Source organism: Cetorhinus maximus, chromosome 23, assembly GCF_964194155.1.
Source record: "Cetorhinus maximus chromosome 23, sCetMax3.hap1.1, whole genome shotgun sequence".
NCBI lineage: Eukaryota > Metazoa > Chordata > Chondrichthyes > Lamniformes > Cetorhinidae > Cetorhinus > Cetorhinus maximus.
In genome coordinates this window covers 30,598,353-30,622,118 of record NC_135901.1, presented here as the reverse complement: position 1 = coordinate 30,622,118, position 23,766 = coordinate 30,598,353, and the positions used below count along the sequence as shown (strand labels likewise).

The 23,766-nt window shown below is 45.9% G+C and overlaps 5 protein-coding genes, 1 long non-coding RNA gene and 3 pseudogenes across 9 annotated transcripts in view; 4 read left to right on the top strand and 5 right to left on the bottom strand.

Annotated features, from left to right (window-relative positions):
- Positions 1-10,507, bottom strand: part of LOC144697155 (uncharacterized) — a 266,512-nt pseudogene extending 256,005 nt beyond the window's left edge. The window contains exon 1 of the transcript XR_013580307.1: positions 10,456-10,507. The product of XR_013580307.1 is annotated as an uncharacterized LOC144697155 (transcript). The remainder of the gene's footprint in view (positions 1-10,455) is intronic.
- Positions 1-23,766, top strand: part of LOC144696980 (uncharacterized) — a 322,849-nt gene that overhangs the window by 134,253 nt on the left and 164,830 nt on the right. The window lies entirely within an intron of this gene.
- Positions 1-23,766, top strand: part of LOC144697445 (uncharacterized) — a 296,141-nt pseudogene that overhangs the window by 214,297 nt on the left and 58,078 nt on the right. The gene's annotated exons all lie outside the window — the stretch shown is intronic.
- Positions 1-23,766, bottom strand: part of LOC144697220 (uncharacterized) — a 197,538-nt gene that overhangs the window by 171,616 nt on the left and 2,156 nt on the right. The gene's annotated exons all lie outside the window — the stretch shown is intronic.
- On the top strand, positions 32-3,344 carry LOC144697961 (uncharacterized; annotated as a pseudogene). The gene is made up of 2 exons (XR_013580443.1): positions 32-170; positions 1,068-3,344. The product of XR_013580443.1 is annotated as an uncharacterized LOC144697961 (transcript).
- The window catches only part of LOC144697362 (uncharacterized), a 97,220-nt gene continuing 81,840 nt past the window's right edge, over positions 8,387-23,766 (bottom strand). Inside the window, exon 2 of the long non-coding RNA XR_013580339.1 lies at positions 8,387-8,598. This is a non-coding gene — a long non-coding RNA (uncharacterized LOC144697362). The remainder of the gene's footprint in view (positions 8,599-23,766) is intronic.
- Positions 8,592-23,612, bottom strand: LOC144697440 (uncharacterized). The gene is made up of 3 exons (XM_078569417.1): positions 23,033-23,612; positions 13,878-13,882; positions 8,592-9,448 (listed from the first exon to the last, which is right to left on the bottom strand). The coding sequence occupies exons 1-3, from the start codon at positions 23,606-23,608 to the stop codon at positions 8,767-8,769; spliced, it is 1,263 nt and encodes a 420-aa protein (XP_078425543.1). The 5' UTR covers positions 23,609-23,612; the 3' UTR covers positions 8,592-8,766.
- Positions 11,124-13,925, top strand: LOC144697122 (uncharacterized). Its single transcript, XM_078568958.1, has 2 exons — positions 11,124-12,427; positions 13,390-13,925. Exon 1 carries the CDS (start codon positions 11,254-11,256, stop codon positions 12,094-12,096), a length of 843 nt encoding a protein of 280 aa, XP_078425084.1. The 5' UTR covers positions 11,124-11,253; the 3' UTR covers positions 12,097-12,427; positions 13,390-13,925.
- LOC144697288 (uncharacterized) overlaps positions 22,002-23,766 on the bottom strand; it is a 211,873-nt gene continuing 210,108 nt past the window's right edge. Inside the window, exon 3 of the mRNA XM_078569245.1 lies at positions 22,002-22,574. The gene's annotated coding sequence lies outside the window, so the exon portion shown is untranslated. The remainder of the gene's footprint in view (positions 22,575-23,766) is intronic.

Sequence of the window (23,766 nt, the reverse complement as noted above, 5' to 3'; positions counted from 1 at the left end):
CGCATGTGTAGGGGAGAGCCCGCCCCTTCCCTTCTTGCTCAGGAGCTGGCCAATGGGAAGGGTTGGAGGACCGGAAGGACTCTTGTCCTTCAGCCAATCAAAGCGCGGGCTTTGTGTGCATGAAGATTGAGCTTCACACAGATTAAAACTTCTTCCTGTGTCCAACATCTGTGAGTAAAACACTCTTTTCTCACCCTTTCCATTTCTTTTCTAAATTGTTTACTTGCAGGAACTGAAGGGAAAGGAAGTGAATCCAGGGAGGGTGCAGACTCTGGAAAGGTTGGCCCAGGTCTCTCTCTCTCTCTCTCTTCAAGACATTGACATCCTTTGCTCCCTCAGCTTGACACATTTATTTGTCTGGCTAAACAGATGGTCTCTTTCCTAATGTTCACAATTAAAGGGGTTTCCCCAGGAGATAGCTGACATTTAAGGGGCCAGTAAATTAATATAGGACAGAGATATGTCTATAGTATAATATAGGACTGTAGCTGTGTATATATTTCCAGTCATAGGGTCATTACGGCACAGAAGGAGTTAATTCAGCAACTCAAGTCCATGCTGACTCTCTGTGGAAGAATCCAGTCAGTCCCATTCCCCTTCGATATCCCCGTTCCCCTTCAAGTGTATTTCTATCAAGTGTCCATCGAATTTCATTCTGAAATCAATGATCACCTCCAGTTCCACCATCCACAGACGCACTGAATTTCAGGTCATGATCACTCACTCCTAAATTCTGTTGTTTCTTGCATCCCCCCATACCTCTAATCATGCAATGCATATTATATATTACAACATTTGTACTCCTGTAATGTGTTCATGCATATGGCTCACAGCTCTGATTGCTGGACTGACAGTGCTGAACATGAATCTGTCAATCGGGATGAATTTGCACCTTCAGGAGAATTGAGAGGTTGTACATTAGGTACAGCAGAGTGAGATTGGAGGGAGAATGTGTGGGACAGAGATTTACAGGTTTTGGGGAACAGGAGAGGAAAGAATGTTTCATAGAAATTAGAATTGTCGATTCTGAATTTCTATCCTGTACTGACAGTAAACTCCTTTTGCAGGATATTAGAGGGGGAGGATTTGCAGACAGAAATCTCAAACCAAAAATCACATCAAGCCCTCACAGTGTCATTCAATTCATCAGGACCCGAACATAATTGACCTTTGAATGTGGAGAAACGTTTGTCTGTTCTGTCTGTGGGGAAAGATTCTAAACATTGGTGTGATTGGAAAAGCACCGAGACACACACACCCGAGTGAGAGTGTTCCAGTGCACTGACTGTGGAAAGAGTTTTAACCAGTTACACAGCCTGAAAAAAAAATCACACCATTCACAGCGGGGAGAGACTGTACATGTGTTCTGTGCATGTATGAGGCTTCAACTGATCGTCAAACACAGAGAGACATAAGGACACCCACACCATGGAGAAACCATGGAAATGTGGGGACTGTGGGAAGGGATTCCGGAACCCGTCTGTGCTAGAAATTCTCAAACCAAAATTCACGTTCACATCTGCCAGAGTCACTCGATTCATCAGGACCTGAATATCATTGGCCTTTGAATCTAGAAGGAGAAATTATTGTCTGTTCTGACTGCTTCAAAATGTTTCACACATCAGTGTGATTGGAAAAGCACAGAGACACACACACCCGAGTGAGAGTGTTCAAGTGCACTGACTGTGGAAAGAGCTTTAAGCAGTTACACAGACTGAAAAAACATCACACCGTTTACAAAGGGGAGACACCACACATGTGTTCTGTGTGTGGACAAGGCACCAATTGATCAACAGACGTGGAGATACACAAGGGCACACGCACCATGGAGAAACTGTGGAAATGTGGGGATGGTGGGAAGGGATTCCAAACCACATCTGTACTGGAAACTCATCGACACATTCACACCAGGGAGAGGCCATTCACCTGGCCTGTGTGTGGGAAGGGATTCACTCATTCCTCACACCTAGTGGCACACCAGGTCGCTCACACCAGGGAGAGGCCGCTCAACTGCTCTGTGTGGAGGAAATGATTCACTCATTCCTCACACCTAGTGGCACACCAGGTCGCTCACACCAGGGAGAGGCTGCTCACCTGCTGTGTGTGTGGGAAAGGATTCACTCAGTCATCCCACCTAGTGGTACACCAGATGGCTCACACCAAGGAGAGGCCACTCACCTGTTCTGTGTGTGGGAAGGGATTCAGTAAGCCATTACACTTACTGGCACACCAGGTAGCTCACACCAGGGAGAGGCTGCTCACCTGCTCTGTGTGTGGGAAAGGATTCACTCATTCATCCCACCTAGTGGCACACCAGGTAGTTCACACCAGGGAGAAGCCATTCACCTGCTCTGAGTGTGGGAAAGAATTCACTCAGTCATCCCACCTACTGGTACACCAGGTAGTTCACACTGGGGAGAGGCTGTTCACCTGCTCTATTTGTGGGAAGGGATTCACTCAGTCATCCCACCTAGTGACTCACCAAGTTGCTCACACCAGGGAGAAGCCGTTCTCCTGCTCTGAGTGTGGGAAGGGATTCATTCAGTCATCCCACCTCGTGGCACACCAGGCAGTTCACACCCGGGAGAGGTCGTTTACCTGCACTGAGTGTGGGAAGGGATTCACTCAGTCTGCACACCTACTGGCACACCAGGTAGTTCACACTGAGGAGAGGCCGTTCACCTGCTCTGTTTGTGGGAAGGGATTCACTCAGTCATCCCATCTCGTGGCACACCAGGCAGTTCACACCAGGGAGAAACCATTCATCTGCTCTGAGTGTGGGAAGGGATTCACTCAGTCATCCCACCTAGTGGCACACCAGATAGTTCACACCAGGGAGAAGCCATTCACCTGCTCCGAGTGTGGGAAGGGATTCACTCATTCATCCCATCTAGTGGCACACCAGGTAGTTCACACCAGGGAGAGGCCTTTCACCTGCTCCGAGTGTGGGAAGGGATTCACTCATTCATCCCACCTAGTGGCACACAAGGTAGTTCACACCAGGGAGAGGCCGTTCACCTGCTCTGTGTGTGGGAAGGGATTCACTCAGTCTGCGCACCTAGTGGCACACCAGGTAACTCACACCAGGGAGAAGCCATTCACCTGCTCTGTGTGTGGGAAGGGATTCACTCAGTCATCCCACCTAGTGGCACACCAGGTAGTTCACACCGGGGAGAGGCCGTTCACCTGCACTGTGTGGGGGAAGGGATTCGCTCAATTATCCCACCTGCTGACACATCAACAGGTTCACACTGGAAAAGACCATTCACCCGCTCTCGATGTGGGAAGGAATTCACTCGGTTAACCAGCCTGCTCGGACTGTGGGAGTTAATTGTGTCAATTGAGGTAAAATATATACAGATGCAAGACATTTATTGGATGGTTACTTGAGCACATATAAAGAGACACTACTGACACATAATGGGGTGTATTCAGGAGGTATGTACCTGTAATGTTTCACACTGTGAATAAATCTGTACAAAGCAAAGACTGGCTCCAGTTTCTTCCTTCACAATCAGGCTGTCAGGATTATAACATGGTAACAGAGAGTACTTGTCTAATGGTGGATGTTGGAAACTAAAGGAAAATAAAATTTCAGATAGAAGCTTACAATCCGAGTAGCTTTTGTGCGAAATGGCTGAAAACAAGTGGAAATTGTCTGGGAATTGCTCTGAAGATGGGTCATATGGACTCAAAACGTTAACTCTGTTTCTCTCTCCACAGATGCTGCTTGAATGTTGAGTTTTTCCAACCCTTTCTGTTTTTGTGTCAGATTTCCAGCATCTGCAGTAATTTGCTTTTATGTTATGGAAATTGTCAGGGTCTGATTACCCGCCGATGTTCTCGGAGTCTGAGCCACACGACCAGTGGAAGAATGAAGTGGAGATGTGGACACGGGTTACGTCCCTACCAAGGAGGAAACAAGGTCTAGTCTTGGCATTGTCACTTCCCAACAAAAGTAAAATCAGAAGCAAAATATTTAGTGAGCTGGATGCCCGTCACTGAAGAAGGTTTGGATCTTCTGTTCAGGTTCATTGATGAGATTTACAAGAAAGATGATCTATTGGATGCCTATGAAGTATAGATGGACTTTGACAGGTTTCAAATGAGGGTGAAAACATTTTTAGCAGATCTGGATATCACAACAAGAGACGGGACTGGAACAGCACTAATAGGTGAATGAACCCCAGGAATGACCAAGGAACAATAACAGGTGTTTCAGGTCTGACTTAAAATATCATTATGTGATGACCTTCCCAAAGTGGAAAATCAGGGTCTTCGAAGTGACACATGATACAGAGAATTCTGAGGCTGAAGATGATGATGATGATCACTCTGAAGGAATTGTAGAGGTCACAAGGAGCTTTGGTCCAGTGATGATTGTGTTCATCACAGACTCATTCAACTGTGCTGTGTTAGACAGTGGCTGCTCCTCGTCAGCATGTGGATCAGTTGGTGAAAATGTTATCCAGATTCACCTTGTAATGAGGATTGACACAAGGAGTATGAAAGTTTGCCTTGTCTTTGGTGATGTGAACACATTGATGTCACTAAAAAGAGTGGGGATTTTTGCAAAATAGCTGGAGTCAGCCACTTTATCAGGACTGGTGTGTACTCCAGTGTGATACCCTTACTGTTGAGTAAACCTTCCACAAAAATGGCACAAATGCAACTGGACATGGAAAGTCAGTGGATCTGCAGCATACTCAATCAGGACATCATCGTCTCCCCTTAACAATACCTGATGTTTCTGATCAGAGTGTTTGAGAAGGATTAAAGGCATCAATGATAAGAATCAGAGAGAAAAAAACAAATTATTTTAAAACTAAACAGGCAATTTGCTCACCCTGTCAAAGATAACAAATCCTGCTAAAAGATGCAGGGGTGGTTGGTGAAGAGTATACGAGGCTCATGGAGGAGATTAGAGCAAAGTGTGAAATGTGTAAAAAGTATGGGAGGACGCTGTCACATCCTATTGTAAACCTTCCCTTGGCACATGACTTTAACCAGGTCGTTGCCATGGATCTAAAGGGATGGGACAAAGACAGAAATATTTTCATTCTACACTTTATAGACATGGTAACCGATTTAGTCTTTCTCAATAATACATGGCAAGGGCAAAAGGGAGATTATAGACCAAGTCATGGAGAAATGGATAGGGACTGGACCTGGGTTACCAGCTAAGTTTCTGACTGATAATGGAGGGGAAATTTGCTAATGACGAGTTTAGAGACGTGTGTGAAAACATGAACATTATGGTCATGAACACCGCAGCTGAAAATCCTTTCAGCAATGGACTCTGTGAAAGGAATCATGCTGTGATCGATGAAATGCTGCAGAAAATCTTAGCTGATCAGTCAAACTGCAAGTTGACAACTGCACTGACATGGATGATTCATGGAAAGAATTCACTTCAGATGGTTGGAGGGAAAAGTCCCTTTCGATTGGTCTACTGGAGAAATCCCAAATTAGCTTCTGTGCTGGGCAATAGCCCTCCTGCTTTCGAAGGGACTACAATTCATTCCATTTTTAGTCATCAATTATCAGATTGTTTCATAAAAATAAATGCTTGAACTAAGAAATTACTGGGGATCTTAGAAGAGGAATGTCTTAAAATGTAATAATGCTTTGTGCAAAATAAGGAAAATCATATTTTGTCCTCTTTGGTTTGTTTTGAAATATTGTTTGTGCCGATTGTTCCAATCCCGGTCAGGTTAACGTTTAAAGAGAAATTCGAACACCCAGTGATAACTGAAAGAATTACACCACATTTACAAACAAAACCAAAATTTACTGTATATATAAAACAAAAGAATATTAAAAACCAGCACGACGAACTTAATGCTATAGTTTATAAAGATTTATGCTTTAAACCCAGTTCTACTTTTTAACTTCTCCACAAGAGAACTTATACTTAACAATATCTTGAAGGTTCGTTCGCTTCCGTTCCTGGGACCATCCCAAAGGGATGTCAAAGCTCTCCAGAATTCACTTTAATTTTCCTCAGTATTCCAGCTATTCTCCAAGCTCCAAGACTTTATGGGGGTCCTTCCATCAGCTTTAGGCTAAGAAACACTGCAACTTTCCTTTAAGGCCTCAAAGCTGTGGACTTCTCAGTTCAAGCGGAAGTTTCACTACCTTGTTGCTGTGGAATTTAAACATGAGGAACACGTTGGTTCCTAATGACCCTCTTGGCTTCTCATCCCACAGCTGGTTCACAGCTCCTGGTCCCACACTTCCTGCCGACTGAAACTGCCTTCAATGAGAAAATAAAAAGAAAAATCCACAATGGATCATCCATTGTTTAAGTGTTCTCACTATCAACATTAACCTACTGAATAAACATAGGTCACATTCTAATTGTAATTAGCCCAGGCTTCTTTGATTTGGATTTCCATCAGAGTTGTATTCAACAGTTTCTCAACCCAGAGTTTCCATTGAGCTACATTCCAATCCCCAAACTAAAAGTTATTTTTGAAAATGTATGAATTATGAACTTAGATATTCGCAGCAGACAGCATGATGGGCCGAATGGCCTCCTTCTGTGCTCTATGAGCCTCATATACGTTGAAAGGGAGGGGATCATCTTCAATTGTGGGTGACATATTAAAGGAAGCAGTGCCTCCTTTTCTCTGAATGTTTAGTTTAACACTTAAAGCTTCCCTTAACATTCTCTGAAGTGGCAGATGGAATTTAACACAGAGAAGACTGAGGCGATGATATTTAGCAGAGAGGAAATATAGATGTAAATAAAACAGTTCTAAAGAGTGAGCAGGGGATTCATGTGCAGAGGTCATTGAAGGTGGCAGGACAGAGTGAGAGAGGAATTAGCAAAGCACATGGGATCTTGTGCTTCAGAAACAGAGGGATTGAGAACAAGAGCAGGGAAGTTATGCTGAACCTTTATAAAACTCTGGTTAGGCCACAATTAGAGTATTGAGTCTAGTTCTGGTCACCACACTTTAGGAAGGATGTGAGGGTCGATGAGAGGATGGAGAGGAGATTTATCAGAATGGTTCCAGGGATGAGGGATTTTAACCACAAGGTTAGGTTGGAGAAGCTGGGGTTGTTCTCCTTGGAGCAAAGGAGGTTGAGGGGAGATTTGATAGAGGTGTACAAGATTATTATGACAGGTTTAGATAAGGAGGACAGAGAAAAGCTGTTCCCATTTGCTGATGGTACAAGGACAAGGCGGACACAGATTAAAAGTTTTGTACAGGAGATATATCTACATCACTGTGGGTATATCTTCACTGTCGCTGGGTCAAATCCTGGAATTCCTCCCTAACCACTGTGGGTGTACCTACACCACATGGACTGCAGCGGTTCAAGAATGCAGCTCAACACCACCTTCTCAAGGGCAATTAGGGATTGCAATAAATGCTGGCCCAGCCAGTGACACCCACAACCCCATGAAAGAATGAAAATGAAAAGATATGGGGGGGATTTGAGGAACGTTTTTACACAGTGAGTGGCGATGACCTGGAACTCACTGTCTGCGAGGTGGGTGGAAGCAGAGACAATGAACGGTTTCAAAAGGAAATTGGATGGGCACTTGAGGGAAATAAATTTTCAGGGAGACAGGGATAGAACAAGGCCATGGGACTGACTGGTTTGCTCTGCAGTGAGCCGGCGTGAACACGATGGGCTGAATGGACTCCTTCTCTACCCTAATGAATCTGTGATCCAAAAAGAACAATTTCAGCTGCTCCAGTCTCTCCAACTAACTGAAGTCCATCATCCCTGGTGCCATTCTCGTAAATCTCCTCTGCACCCTCTCTAAGAACTTCACATCTTCCTAAAGTGTGGGGCCCAGATATAGGGTTCCATTCTCGAGGGATAGAATTGAAAAGCAGGGAGGTTATGTTCAACTTGTTTCGAACCATGGTTAGACTACACTGGGAGCACTGTAAACATTTGTGACCTCCATTTAGAAAAAGGAAATAGAGGCACTGGAGAAGGGGCAACAAAGATTCACAAGAATAATACCAGAACTGAGAGCATTTAATCCTCAGGAAAGGGTGGGGCTGCTTTTCTCTAGAAAAGAGAAGGCTGAAGGGTGATTTGATGTAAGCCTTTAAGATGATGAAGGGGTTAAATAATCCAATCAGGATTTCATGAGAAACCTCATTACTCAGCGAACGGTGAGAGTGTGGAACTCACTACCACAGCAAGTGGTTGAGGTGAATAGCATGAATACATTTAAAGCAAAAAACAAAAAGCTACTGCGGATGCTGGAAATCCAAAACAAAAACAGAATTACCTGGAAAAACTCAGCAGGTCTGGCAGCATCGGTGGAGAAGATGCTGCCAGACCTGCTACATTTAAAGCAAAGCTAGATACATACATGAGGGAGAAAAGAATACAAGGATATGCTGATGGGGGAGATGAAGAGGGGTGGGTGGAGGCTCATGTGGAGCATAAATACTGACAGAGACCAATTGAGCCGACTGGCCCTGTGCTGTAGACTCAATGGAACAGAGACAAATGTATTTATTTTAGATCCACCTGTCATGGTCGGAAAAACACTATTTACTGTCCAGGATAAAATAAATGTACTTCATCAGCTTTTGTGGATCATTTCAGTGGAAATGTGCACTCCCAGGCTCAAAGAGCATCAGCCCACTGGAAGCAAAGTCGTGAGACCGTCCAGTCCAGCAGAAAGAAACCCTCCGACCCTCCCACTTCACCAAGTGTCAGAATGAACATGGTTCAGTCCTGGATGTGATTAACAGCAGCAATAACAGCAGAATCCAATCCCCGCAATCACTTGTGAACTCGCTGGTGACTCAGCAGGTAGGTTGACCGAGTGAATCCCTTGCCACACTCAGAGCAGGTGAATGGCCTCTCCCCAGTGTGAATTCGCTGGTGTCTCAGCAGGTGCGATGAATGAGCAAATCCATTTCCACACTCAAAGCAGGTGAACGGTCTCTCCCCAGTGTGAACCCGCTGGTGTGTCAGCAGGGTGGATGACTGAGTGAATCTCTTCCCACACTGAGAGCAGGTGAATGGCCTTTCTCCAGTGTGAACCCGTTGGTGTGTCTGCAGGTTACATAACTGAGTGAATCTCTTCCCACAATCAGAGCAGGTGAAGGGCTTGTCCCCAGTGTGAACTCGCTGGTGTACCTGCAGGTGTGACAAGCCAGTGAATTCCTTCCCACACTCAGAGCAGATGACTGGCCTCCCCCCAGAGTGAACTCGCTGGTGTGTCTGCAAGTGAGATGACTGAGTGAATCCCTTCCCACACTCAGAGCAGGTGAATGGCCTCTCCCCTGTGTGAACTCGCTGGTGCGTCACCAGGTCAAATGAAGTACTGAATGCCTTCCCACACTCAGAGCAGGTGAACGGCCTCTCCCCGGTGTGGATGCGCTGGTGTCTCAGCAGGGAGGATGAATGAGTGAATCCCTTCCCACACTCTAAGCAGGTGAATGGCCTCTCCCCGGTGTGACTGTGTTGGTGAATTTCCAGCTGAGATGGGGATCTGTATCCTTTCCCACAGTTCACACATTTCCATGGTTTCGCCATGGTGCGGGTGCCCTTTGTGTCTCTCCAGGTTCAACAATTTTTTTTATTCATTGATGGGATGTGGGCGTCGCTGCCTCGGCCAGCATTTATTGCCTATCCCTCACTGCCCTTCAGAATGTGGTGGGTGAGCTGCCTCCTTGAACTGCTGAAGCCGAAGGCTCATCCACACACAGAACACGTGTATGGTCTCTCCCTGCTGTGAATGGTGTGATGATTTTTCAAGTTGTGTCACTGGGTAAAGCTCTTTCCAGTTAGTGCACTGGAACACTCTCACTCGGGCATGTGTGTCTCGGTGCTTTTGCAGTCATACCGACATTTCAAATCTTTTGAAGCAGACAGAGTAGACAAACATTTCTCCTTCTAGATTTAATTACCGATGAAATTCAGGTCCTGATGAATCGATTGACTCTGTCAGATCTTGACATGACGTTTGGTTTGAGATTTCTGATTGTAAACCCTCCTCTTCTAATGTCCTGTAAAAGAAGTTTACAAAATGCATGACTGTCAGTTCAGGATAGAAATTCAGAGCAGGCATTTCTGATTACTGTGGAACATTCTTTCCTCTGTTGTTCCATAAAAACTGTCATTGTCTGTCCCACACAAACATAAAATATGCATCATGTAACGGCACGAGACATATCACTGTCCTATATTAATTTACTGTCCCATTAAATGTCAGCCATCTGCTGGGAAAACCACCCCTTTAATTGTGAACATGAGGAAAGAGACCATCCTTTTAGCCAGATAAATAAATGTATCAAGCTGAGGGAGCAAAGGATGTCAATGTCTTTGAGAGAGAGAGACCTGGGCCAACCTTTCCAGACCCTCCCTGGATTCATTTCCTTTCCCTTCAGTTCCTGCAAGTCACCAATTTGCCCCCAGAATGAGAAAAGAAATGGAAAAGGGGAGAAAAGAAAGTGTTTTACTCACAGATGTTGGACACAGGAGGAAGTTTTCGTCTGTGAAGCTCAATCTTCATTCAGACAAAGCCCGCGCACTGATTGGCTAGAGGAGCAGAGGCCTTCCGGTCCTCCAACTCTTACCATTGGTCATCCCCTCCGCATGACGGGAAGGGGCGGGCTCTCCCCCGCACATGCGCAGCTTCCCCTCTTCCTCCATATTTACACTCTGCATCAAGATTTACATGTCTGTCTCCGGGACATGAAGCAATGACCATGGATCTGTCAATCAGCATGAATCGCTTCTTCTGGAGAATTGGCAGGATGTATATTCGGTACAGCTGAGTGAGAAAGGAGAGAGTGTGTCCGGAATAGACACTGGGGGAATGAGAGAGGAAGGAATGGTACACTGAAACTAGACTTGTATGTTCTGAATTTCTATCCTGTACTGACAGTAACGCTATTTGTAAACTCCTTTTACAGGATATGAGAAAGGGATGATTTGCAGACTGAAGTCTCAAACCAAATTTCATGTCAAAATCTGACAGAGTGGCTTCATTTATCGGGACCCGAATATCATCAGGGAGAAATGTTTCCTTGTTCTGCCTGCTTCAAAACATTTTAATGATCAGTGTGACTGGAACAGTGGGAAGACACACACACATGCGTCAGTGAGAGTGTTCCAGACTGTGGAAAGAGCTTTAACTAGTTACTCAGTTGAAAAAAACATTGAAGCATTCACAGTGATGAGAGACTGTACATGTGTCCTGTGTGAGGACAAGGCTTCAACTGATCATTCAGCCTGGAGAGATACAAGAAAACCTACATCATGGAGAAACCGTGGAAATGTGGGGACTGTGGGAAGGGATTCAGATTCCCTTCAAAGCTGGAGGTTCATCGACGCAGTCACACTGGGGAGAGGCCATTCATCTGTTGTGTGTGTGGGAAGGGATTCAGTGATTTATCTGCCCTGCTGACACACGAGCGAGTTCACACGGGGGAGAGGCCATTCACCTGCACCGTGTGTGGGCAGCGATTCACTCAGTCATCCAGCCTGCTGACACACCATGTCACTCACACCAATGAGAGACCCTTTAAATGCTCTGACTGTGGGAGTGGCTTCAAAAGCTCTCGGGAACTGATGTTCCACCAGCGCATTCACACTGAGGAGAGACCATTCAGCTGTTCTCACTGTGCAAAGAGGTTTAGTTCATCGTCCAGTCTGTGGAGACACCGGCGAGTTCACGCTGGGGAGAGGCCATTCACCTGCTCTGAGTGTGGGAAGGGATTCGGTGATTCATCCATCCTGCGGAGACACCAGCGAGTTCACACAGGGGAGAGGCCATTCTCCTGCTCTGAGTGTGGGAAGGGATTCACTCACTTACCAAACCTGCTGACTCACCATCTCATTCACACTAGGGAGAGGCCGTTCACCTGCTCCATGTGTGGGACGGGATTCATTAATTCATCCAACCTCCGGAGACACCAGCGAGTTCACACTGGGGAGAGGCCATTCACCTGCTCTGAGTGTGGGAAGGAATTCAATGATTCATCCAACTTGCGGACACACCAGCGACTTCACTCTGTGGAGAGGCCATTCAGCTGCTCTGAGTGTGGGAAAGGATTCACTCAGTCGTGCCACCTGCTGAGACACCAGCGAGTTCACAAGTGATTACAGGGTTGGATTCTGCTGTTATTGCTGCTGTTAATCACACCCAGGACTGAACCATGTTCATTCTGACAGTTGGTGAAGTGGGGGGGTCAGAGGGTTTCTTTCTGCTCAACTGGCCGGTCTGTTGCTTAAAGCATATGTCCTTATGTAACCGAGTAACCGAGAACTCACAGCGCTCCTTCAGGAGAAAAGATTGAGTAGATGTTACCCCAAGCGGGTCCAGAACAGAACTTGAAAATAACAGAGTGAAATTGAGTGAGGGGTCGGAGAGAGCGTTCTCTTCTCCCTCAAGCTGTGGACTGTAAGAATCCTGGGAGACCCCCTACTTCAGGTTTTCTTGCTAATAAGTGAACACTGAATTAAAAACTATGACTGGCTGTGCATTTATTTTTAATTTGATTGTTACACTTCCCCTGTTTTTATTCCTGTTGTGATTACTCTCTGGGTGAGGATGGTTGACAAGTGACAGGATGGGATATTGTGGTTTGGGTCTTCATTGACCAAATGTTTTATTGATCCACTGTCACCAATTTCAGAGTTTGGGAAAAGGGGATAAAGGGTTAATTGACTCCCTGAACCCCATTTTCTAACATCGCTGTGTCAAAAATAAAATCTCATCTACCCCACTGGCTCCTTTGTCAATTACCTTAGAGGGACTCACTTTCTGTTAAAGAGCCTGCCAACCCCTCTAACCCACTTTCCCTAAAGTGCAGAAATCTAATCATGAAAAGTCCAGAAAAATCAAATATTTTTACTGATCAAAGTTTATTAATGAAACAGAACATGGTTAAAAGAAACAGAAAATTACTTGAGGATCAGAGACAACGAGTGTAAAAGGATATGCACAATGTTCTGGACCCAAATGGTTTCTCTTCATCTGCTCTATAACCTGGACACAGAGGCACTGAACCCTGGGGGTCGGGTCACCATCAGCCCCGGTCACCCCTTCCGTGCCCTGATTGGTTGGAGACCCATTTCCCAGTCAGTCCTCCAGCACCTTCCTGTCTCTCTATTAGTGCAACGCCCATGGCAGTTTCCCAACTGGGGCGCAGGCCCTGTCATTCTCAGCTAAATTCTGCCCTCAGCTCCATCGCCTGGCTGTCATTGGCACGAGCAATAGAGAGACAGAAAGGTGCTGGAGGCTCAGAAGGGAAGGGGAAACTAGTGGCTCTGAACCAACACTTGTTATTTATACTGGGGTTTTTATTATAAGGTTTAGACACTGGAGGCAAAGGGTGGGGGTAACTTTTTTTAAAGGGTAACTTTCCCTTTCCAACTTTGTATTGTATACAGCATCGGTCACGGCTCAGTGGATCACACTCTCACCTCTGAGCCTCAAGGTTGTGGTGTCAAGTCGGGGTCCAGGGACATGACAAATATCAAAACCTGCATTGAGGGAGTGCTGCAGTGTTGGAGCAGCCTTCTTTCCAATAAGATGTTCAACACAATATCCTGAATTGTTAAAGAAAACACAGCGAGTTGTTGTGATTTGGAATTCACTGCCTGAAAACGCACTGGAAGCAAATTCAACTGTATCTTTCAGAAGGGAATGGGACAGATTCTTGAAAGGAAAAGAAAATTGCAGGGCGTTGGGATTAATTGGACAGCTCTTTCAAAGAGCCAGCAGTAGCATGATGGGCCGAATAGCCTCCTTCTGCGCTCTATGAGCCTTGTGTACATTTAAAGGGAGGGGATCATCTTCAATTGTAGGTGACATATTAAAGAAAGCAGTGCCTCCTCTCCTCTGTATGTTTAGTTTAACACTTAAATCTCCCCTTAACATTCTCTGAAGTGGTAGATGGAATTTAATACATAGAAGAGTGAGGTGATGTGATTTGGCAGAGGGGGTAGGGAGAGGAAATCTCGACTTCATGGCACAGTTCTAAAGAGTGAGCGGGAGCAGAGGGACCTGGGGGTTCATGTGCAGAGATCATTGAAGCTGGCAGGACAGAGTGAGAGAGGAATTTGCAAAGCACATGGGATCTTGGGCTTCAGAAATAGAGGGATTGAGAACAAAAGCAGGGAAGTTATGCTGAACATTTATAAAGCTCTGGTTAGGCCACAACTAGAGTATTAAGTCCAGTTCTGGTCACCACACTTTAGGAAGGATGTGAGGGTCCCTGAGAGGGTGGAGAGGAGATTTACCAGAATGGTTCCAGGGATGAGGGATTTTAACCACAAGGTTAGGTTGGAGAAGCTGGGGTTGTTCTCCTTGGAGCAAAGGAGGTTGAGGGGGGATTTAATAGAGTTGTATAAGATTATGACAGATTTAGATAAGGTGGACAAAGAAAAGCTGTTCCCATTTGCTGATGGTACAGGGACAAGGGGGACACAGAGTTAAAGTTTTGGACAGGAGATTTAGGGGGGATGAGAGGAAGAATATTTTTACACAGTGAGCAGTAATGACCTGGAACTCACTGCCTTTCAGGGGGATGGGACGTGGAAGCAGAGACAGTGAACAGTTTCATAAGGAAATTGGATGGGCACTCGAGGGAAATAAACGTGCAGAGATATGGGGATAGAACAGGGAAATAGGGCTGACTGGTGCAACGAAGATTGTCAAGAATTGCAGATGATACAAAGACTGGAAACGTTGTCAACTGTGAAGAGGATTGTCTTGAACTTCAAGAGGACATAGACTTATTAGTGTATTGGGCAGATGTGGCAGATGAAGTTCAATGCAGAGAACTGTGAGGTTATTTATTTTAACAGGAAGGATAAGGAGAGACAGTATAAAATAAAGGCAGAAACTCTAAAGAAGGTGCAGGAACAGAGGGACCTCGGTGTAGATGTACATACATCATTGAAGATGGCAGGGCGTGTCGAGAGAGCAGTTGATAAAGCATATAGTATCTTAGGCTTTAAGGAGACACTATAAGACACGAGTAAGGCCTCATCTGGAGTACTGTATCCAGTTTTGGGCACCATACTTGAGGAAGGATGTGAAGGCTTTGGAGAGAGTACAGAGGAGATTCACAAGAATGATTCCAGAGATAATGAACTGTAGCTATGAGGATAGACTGGAGAAGTTGGGTCTGTTTTCCTTGGAGAAAAGAAGGCTGAGAGGAGACTTGACAGAGATATTCAAGATCCAGAGGGGTATGAACAGGGTAAATAGTGAGAAATTGTTTCCACTCAAGAAAACACAAGAACTGGAGGGCACTGATTCAAAACAATTGGCAAAAGGTGTAAACTATGATGTGAGGAGAAACTTGTTCACCCAGAGGGTGGTTGGAGTCTGGAACAAAATTCCTGAGAGGGTGGTGCAGGCAGGTTCAATCGATGTGTTCAAAAGGGAATTGGATTGCTATGGGTTCCCGCATGGGCCCCAGCTATGCCTGTCTCTTTATGGGGTATGTGGAACATTCCTTGTTCCAGTCCTACTCCGGCCCCCTCCCACAACTCTTTCTCCGGTACATCGATGATTACTTCGGTGCTGCTTCATGCTCTCGTTGGGACCTGGAAAAATTTATTAATTTTGCTTCCAATCTCCACCCCTCCATCATTTTCACATGGTCCATCTCTGACACTTCTCTTCCCTTCCTTGACCTCTCTGTCTCAATTTCTGATGATAGACTGTCCACCAATATCCATTACAAGCCTACCGACTCCCACAGCTACCTCGACTACAGCTCCTCACACCCCGCTTCCTGTAAGGACTCCATCCCATTCTCTCAGTTCCTTCGCCTCCGTCGCATCTGTTCTGATGACGCTACCTTCAAAAACAGCTCCTCTTACATGTCCTCCTTCTTCCTTAACCGAGGTTTTCCACCCACGGTCGTTGACAGGGCCCTCACCGTGTCCGGCCCATATCCCGCGCATCCGCCCTCATGCCTTCTCCTCCTTCCCAGAAACATGATAGGGTCCCCCTTGTCCTCACTTATCACCCCACCAGCCTCCGCATTCAAAGGATCATCCTCCGCCATTTCCGCCAACTCCAGCATGATGCCACCATCAAACACATCTTCCCTTCACCCCCCCTGACGGCATTCCGTAGGGATCGTTCCCTCCGGGACACCCTTGTCCACTCCTCCATCACCCCCTACTCCTCAACCCCCACCTATGGCACCTCCCCATGCCCACGCAGAAGATGCAACACCTGCCCCTTCACTTCCTCTCTCCTCACCGTCCAAGGGCCCAAACACTCCTTTCAAGTGAAGCAGCATTTCACTTGCATTTCCCCTAACTTAGTCTACTGCATTCGTTGCTCCCAATGCGGTCTCCTCTACATTGGAGAGACCAAACGCAAACTGGGCGACCGCTTTGCAGAACACCTGCGGTCTGTCCGCAAGAAAGACCCAAACCTCCCTGTCGCTTGCCATTTTAACACTCCACCCTGTTCTCTTGCCGACATGTCTGTCCTTGGCTTGCTGCATTGTTCCAGTGAAGCCCAACGCAAACTGGAGGAACAGCACCTCATCTTCCGACTAGGCACTTTACAGCCTTCTGGGCTGAATATTGAATTCAACAACTTTAGATCTTAAACTCCCCCTCCCCCCATCCCCACCCCGTTTCTCCCCCCTCCCTTTTTTTCAATAATTTATATAGATTCTTCTTTTCCCACCTATTTCCATTATTTTTAAATCTACAACGAAAACTTTGTTAGTCTTTTCACCCCACCCCCACTAGAGCTGTACCTTGAGTATCCTGTCTTCCATTCTTAATTAGCACTTTTCTTAGACAATATCACCACCTTCAACACCTCTTTGATCCTTTTGTCTGTGACATCTTTTGATTATCTGCTCCTATCACTGCTTGCTTATCTCCACAATCATCCCACCCTCAACTTCTCTCTCCCCCCGCCCCCCCACCTTAGACCAGCTTATATTTCACCTTTCTCCTAACTATACTCAGTTCTGCCGAAGGGTCATGAAGACTCAAAACGTTAACTGATTTCTTCTCCACCGATGCTGCCAGACCTGCTGAGTTTTTCCAGGTAATTCTGTTTTTGTTTTGGATTTCCAGCATCCGCAGTAGCTTTTAGCTTTTTGTTTTTATATCTGTTTGAAATCGATCCCATTTAGCCCAGTGGTAGTATCACACAACACGATGGAGGGTATTCTCAATATGAAGACAGGACTTTGCCTCCACAAGAACTGTGCAGTGGTCACTCACACCAACACTTTGATGAACAGATGAATCTGCGATAGGGAGATTGGTGAGGACGAGGTCAGGGAGGTTTTTCCCTCTTGTTGGTTCCTTCAATACCTGCTGCAGACCCAGTCTAGCAGCGATGTCCTTTAGAACTCGGCCAGCTTGGTCAGTAGTGATGCTACTGAGTCACTCTTGGTGATGGACATTGAAGTCCCCCACCCAGAGTACATTTGGTATCCTTTTCACCCTCAGTGCTTCCTCCAAGTGCTGTTAAACATGGAGGAGCACTGATTCATCAGCTGAGGGGTGGTCGGTAGCTGGGAATCAGCAGGAGGTTTCCTTGTCCATGTTTGACCTGATGCCATGAGACTTCATGGGGTCCAGAGTTGATGTTGAGGACTCCCAGGACCACTCCCTCCTGACTGTATACCACTGTGTACACAAATACCATTGTATACACAAATTGCTGAATTCAGAGGGGAAAAAGCAAGATGACAGGGAATTTTGTCCGAAAGTCCAATTCCTAACAGCCAGCACTCAAAAGCCGGATGGATTGCCAGCAATCAGCAATGTGTTTCCTGACAAAGTGAACCAGACCTCAAATCTGGAAATCCTTTGGACCCATCACAAGTTCTATCCCAGGGACCAGACTGTACACAATCCGATACAGATTTAAAAAGCACCATGAGGAATAGAAAACTGAAGTACAACCTTTTAACCAAGGACCTGGAAAGACTGTGTGACAGGGGAAAGGAGATCTCTTGAGAAGGTTAAAGAAAGTGAATCAACCAATAGTAAAATGAAATCGTGTTTACCAGAACATTGGAACTTGAGGAACTCGAGCAAGTTGAACTTTAAAACCTAATTGTCACATTTGGTTGGTTCTGTTAAGAGTTAAGCCTATAGTGTTGCCGAGGTGATATGTTTAATTGCAAAATGTGACAAAGGGAAAACTTTATCTGTACAGTGTGTAAAAAGGTAGTTGTTACAGTGTTTACCATGTTATAATGTGTTGTAGTCAAAAAGGATTGTGGAAACTTCCTAACTTTAGTAAGGTTTTTCCCTTGGGTGGGGGGAATGTGATGACCCATGTACCTTGGGAAAAGGGTGTTTTTTTCATGCAATGTCCCTTTAAACCCAAAGTGAAACTGGGGATTCTTCTGAAGGAGGTGTAATTGATTGCCTGGTTCTGTGATCATTACTTTAAAGAAATGGCCATGTGACCTGAGGTTACTATGGGGATAAAAAGCTCAGAAACCAAGGGCAAAGAGACAGTGAATTGCATATTGAATTGCAGTTTATGTCCTGCTGAAGCAGGTTCAGTTACAGGGTAAAATTTCAGACATAGTTAAGAACAAAACCTGGTGTTGAAGCAGGGCTCTCAGAATGGAGCAGGGGCTGTAGTATTCAGTGTGTTATACAGTTGGAAAGGACAGGGAGCTGAAGACAAGGAGAGCAGGGGATTGTGGATTGGAAAAGACCCCTTGCTTCTATTTCAGTTTTGCCAGAGCCAACCAGACCTTTTAAAGGGGCTGAAGATGGGAGCCTCTGGGTATTCTGAGACATCAGGACTGTTGTGACCCAAGAGAGAGAGCATTCGTAGTCGTGCACTTTATTGGTGTTCACCATATTTGGGGACCTTGGATAGAATAGTGACTCCAGGGCTAAATCCATTGAGTGGGAAGTGAGAGATCCAACATAGCAGAGACTGGTTCGAAAGACTGTGAGATTGCCCATGGTGCAACATGTGGTCAGGAAGTAATGTGGATGTTTATAACAACCTGAGGTGTATCTTTGTTCTATCGACTATTTAAAGTGAAATTTCCCCTTTTCTTTGAAATATCCATCGCCTGTTAATGAATGTTTGTGTTGATTTTAGTTGGTTTATTACAGTAAAGGTTTTAAAAGGTGAAATCTTGTCCATTGGTTTTCTTTCCATTGGTGTCGTGGGGATTCTTTTCATTTAATAAGTTATCGGTCTCTACAGGAATCAGAACGAGAGTCATAGAGTCATTAGGGCAGAGAAGGAGGCCATTCCACCCATCTAGTCCATGCTGACCCTCTTTTTAACAATATAGTCAGCCCCATTCTCCAGTTCTAACCCTGCACCCTTGCAAGTTTATTTCCCTCAAGTGCCCATCCAATTCTGTTTTGATATCTGGGTAAGAGAACCAATGGCTGGGAGGGACCCAAAGGAAAGCCAGTTTAATCTGACACGTCCGCTGTTTTTTATTCAGACCTGGAAGGTAAGAAAGGGTTTAGTTCATGAGCAAGTCGAGCCTGGATCAGGTCAATAAAATGGGGATGAAATGGGTTTGATGTGTATCTGAGATGGGAAAGCTTTATGTAAACCCAGTCAAGTCTTTGAGAGGAGATGGAGAGACAAACATTAGAACAGGACCCAGTCCCCATTAAAACACGCAGCCTGGGAAGATTAGGAAGGGGACCTCCTCTGCCACTCAGTCAGCTCATGGCTGATCGCCACCTCCACTCCGTGCTCCTGTCTTTGCTGCACTCTGCACAGGGTTGGGTCGATGAGGGATGGAAGCCGGTGAGATTAGAGTGGGGATGGGGCCGGGGAACCAGAGCCCAATGAACACACACGTGAACCCAGCAGGAGGCAGATCCCCCACAACTGACCAAGCCAGAAGGAAGAGAGCATCCTGAAACGCAGCAAGAATTCTCTCAGCTGGGAGCTAACCAGGCAATGTGTTGTGAGGAGGCTTTAGAAACATACCCTGGGTAGACTCGTTCTCCGAAGCTGTGGGCTTGTCAGCTGGACAGTGAAACTAGGCGTCCAACAGCCACAGCCGCCTCTAATATTGGACACTGGGTGTAACCCTGTTCTGTATTAAGCAGACCGAGCTGATGCTGGGTTATCGTGATATCGTTAATTTGACCCCTAATTGATTCAATTCCATCCATTAATAATATTGATTCAAGTACAGTGCTTACTGTGTTAATCTGCAAATAAAGTGTCCCCGCTCACACTCAGTCCATTCACCTATCACCCCCTGTGCTCACTGACTGACATTGGCTCCCACTCAACCAATGCTTGGATTTCTGAGGAACAAAGGGACCTTGGCGTGTGTGTCCATAGATCTCTGAAGGCAGAGGGGCATGTTAGTGGGGTGGTGAAAAAGGCAAATGGGCCACTTGCCTTTATCAATCGATGTATAGATTACAAAAGTAGGGAGGTCATGTTGGAGTTGTATAGAACCAGGCCACAGAGGCCACAGCTGGAGTACTATGTGCAGTTCTGGTCGCCACTTTATAGGAAGGATGTGTTTGCACTGGAGGGGCTGCAGAGGAGATTCACCAGGATGTTGCCTGGGATGAAACACTTAAGTTATGAAGAGAGGTTGGATAGACTTGGGTTGTTTTCGTTGGAGCAGAGAAGACTGAGGGGTGACCTGATCGAGGTGTACAAGATTATGAGGTGCATGGACAGGGTGGATAGGGAACAGCTGTTCCCCTTAGTTGAAGGGTCAGTCACAAGGGGACACAAGTTCAAGGTGAGGGGCAGGAGGTTTAGGGTGGATGTGAGGAAAAACTTTTTTACCCAGAGGGTGGTGACGGTCTGGAATGCACTGCCTGGGAGGGTGGTGGAGGCGGGTTGCCTCACATCCTGTAAAAAGTACCTGGATGAGCACTTGGCACATCATAACATTCAAGGCTTTGGGCCAAGTGCTGGTAAATGGGATTAGGTAGGTAGGTAGGTCAGGTGTTTCTCACGTGTCGGTGCAGACTCGATTGGCCCGATTTTACCTCTGTAAAAGTGAATGGGATTTTGAATGAGTTAAAATCGGGCCCATTCTTTTCAAATCCCTCCATGATCTCGCCCCTCCCCATCTCTGTAATCTCCTCCATCCCTACAACCCTCTGAAATATCTGTGCTCCTCTCATTCTGGAGTATCCCTGATTTTAATCGCTCCACCATTGTCGGCCGTGTCTTCAGCTGCTTGTGTCCCAAGCTCAGGAATTCCCTCCTTAAATATCTCCGACTCCCTACCTCACTTTCCTCCTTTAAGAGTCTCCTTAAAACCTGCCTCTTTGTCCGAGCTTTGAAGTCACCTGAGCTAATATCTCTTTATGTGGCTCAGTGTCAGATTTGGTTTGATAATCGCTCCTGTGAAGCTCCCCGGGAAGTTTTACTCCATTAAAGGTGCTATATAAATGCAGGTTGTTTTTGCTGTGGTGTTTGAATTATTTTCAGGGGACGCCGCTATTGTTAAGCAGTCAAACACTTTCTTGCTGTGTCCAGAGAGGGCTACAGGAAGGCTGTTGACTATAATCGGCCATGCAAGGCTTTGTTCCATGTTTAAATATACAGAGGGTGGAGACATTGTTCTATTAGTCACTCAGAGCTGAACAGAAACCCGTCTCTTTAAATACAGATACGGGGAAGAGGCTGAAATGAAATCTGTCCCTTTTAACCTGCACAAAAGCAGGAGGCTCAGATTCACAGGCTGCAAGAGTCCATTTGGCCCATCGTGCCCCTGCCATCTCTTTGAAAGGACTCTCTGATTCATCAAACTGCTCTGCTCTTTCCCCACAGCCCTGAAAATACTTCCCTTTCAAGTATTTACCCTTTGGAAAGATACTATTGAATCTGCTTTCAGGCAGATCAGAACAACTCGCTGTGTCAAAAAATAAAATCTCATCTCCCCCTCTGGCTCCTTTGCCAATTACCTTAGAGGGACTCACTTTCTGTTAAAGAGCCTGCCAACCCCTCTCACCCACTTTCCCTAAAGTGCATAAATCTAATCCTGAAAAATTCAGAAAAATCAAATATTTTTACTGATAAAAGTTTATTCATGAAGCAGGACATGGTTAAAAAAACAGAAAATTACTTGAGGATCAAAGACAACCAGAGTAAAAGGATGTGCACAATGTTCTCAACCCAAATGGTTTCTCTTTAATTCATCTGTCCCCTGTTTGCTGCCCTCTTTGTGGAACACCTCCGCTCAGTCCACAAGCATGACCCTGACCTTCCAGTTGCTGCCATTATAATTCACCACCTTGCTCTCATGCTCACATTTCTGTCCTCGGCCTGCTGCAATGTTCCCGAGAAGCCCAACACAAGCTGGACGAACAGCACCTCATCCTCCGATGAGGCACTTTACAGCCTTCTGGACTCAACATTGAGTTCAACAACTTCAGACCGTCAACTCTGTCCTGTTTTGATTTTTTTTTGGCCAAGTGCCAGTCTGCATCTTGTTTTCATGCTTTTGCTTTGAGACAGAGCTGTCCTTTATTCTGCCATTAACACTTACTCTGGACCAAGGCTTTGTTTCTTTACTACAACCATTACCTCTCCCTTTGTCTTTTGTTCCATGACATTTTTGTTATTTAATCTCGCCTGCCCTCTAACCAATCCCTGACTTTCCCTTTTGTTCTACCTGACCCTCCCCCATTTCTCAACAGTATCAAACCCATCACATTTCTCCCTCTCTGAAATTCTGAGGAAGAGTCATATTGGACTCGAAACGTTAACTCTGTTTCTCTCTCCAAAGATGCTGCCAGACCTGCTGAGTTTTTCCTGCACACTCTGTATTTATTTTAGATCTACCTGTAGTGGTAAGCAAAAACTACTTATTATCCAGAATAAAATAAATGTATTTTCATCAGCTTTTGTGGATCATTTCAGTGGAAATGTGCTCTCCCAGGCTCAAACAGCATCAGCCACTGGAAGCAAAGTCGTGAGACCAGCCAGTCCAGCAGAAAAGAAACCCTCCGACCCTCCCACTTCACCAAGTGTCAGAATGAACATGGTTCAGTCCTGGATGTGATTAACAGCAGCAATAACAGCAGAATCCGACCCCTGGAATCAGTTGTGAACTTGGTGTCGCTGCAGGTGGGATGACTGAGTGAATCCCTTCCCACACTCAGAGCAGGTGAACGGCCTCTCCCCGGTGTGAATACGCTTGTGTTTTCGGAGATCAGATGAATGACTGAATCGCCTCCCACATTCAGAACAGAAGAACGGTCTCTCCCCAGTGTGAACTCGCTTGTGTGTCTGCAGGTGGGATGAATGAGTGAATCCTTTACCACACTCGGAGCAGGTGAATGGTCTCTCCCCAGTGTGAACTCGCTGGTGTCCCTGCAGGTGGGATAACTGTATGAAGCCCTTGCCACACACAGAGCAGGTGAACGGCCTCTCCCCGGTGTGAACTCGCTTGTGTGTTTGCAGGTTGGACGAATCAGTGAATCCCTTCCCACACTCAGAGCAGGTGAAAGGCCTCTCCCCGGTGTGAAGTCGCTGGTGTGATTCCAAGGACGATAACCGACTGAATCCCTTCGCACAAACAGAGCAGATGAACGGCCTCTCCCCACTGTGACTGCGCCAATGAATTTCCAGGTGAGAAGGGTATTTGAATCCCTTCCCACAGTCCCCACATTTCCATGGTTTCTCCATGGTGTCCGTGAGTCTCTCCAGGTTCAGTGATCTGTTGAAGCCTTGTCCTCACACAGAACACATGCACGGTCTCTCCTCACTGTGAATGGTGTGGTATTTTTTCAGGCTGTGTAACTGGTTAAAGCTCTTTTCACAGTCAGTGCACTGGAAACACTCTC

Bases quoted from the DNA above. Each gene is read 5' to 3' on its own strand.
- LOC144697122 (XM_078568958.1), top strand. From the start codon at position 11,254: ATGGAGAAACCGTGGAAATGTGGGGACTGTGGGAAGGGATTCAGATTC.
- LOC144697440 (XM_078569417.1), bottom strand. From the start codon at position 23,608: ATGGAGAAACCATGGAAATGTGGGGACTGTGGGAAGGGATTCAAATAC.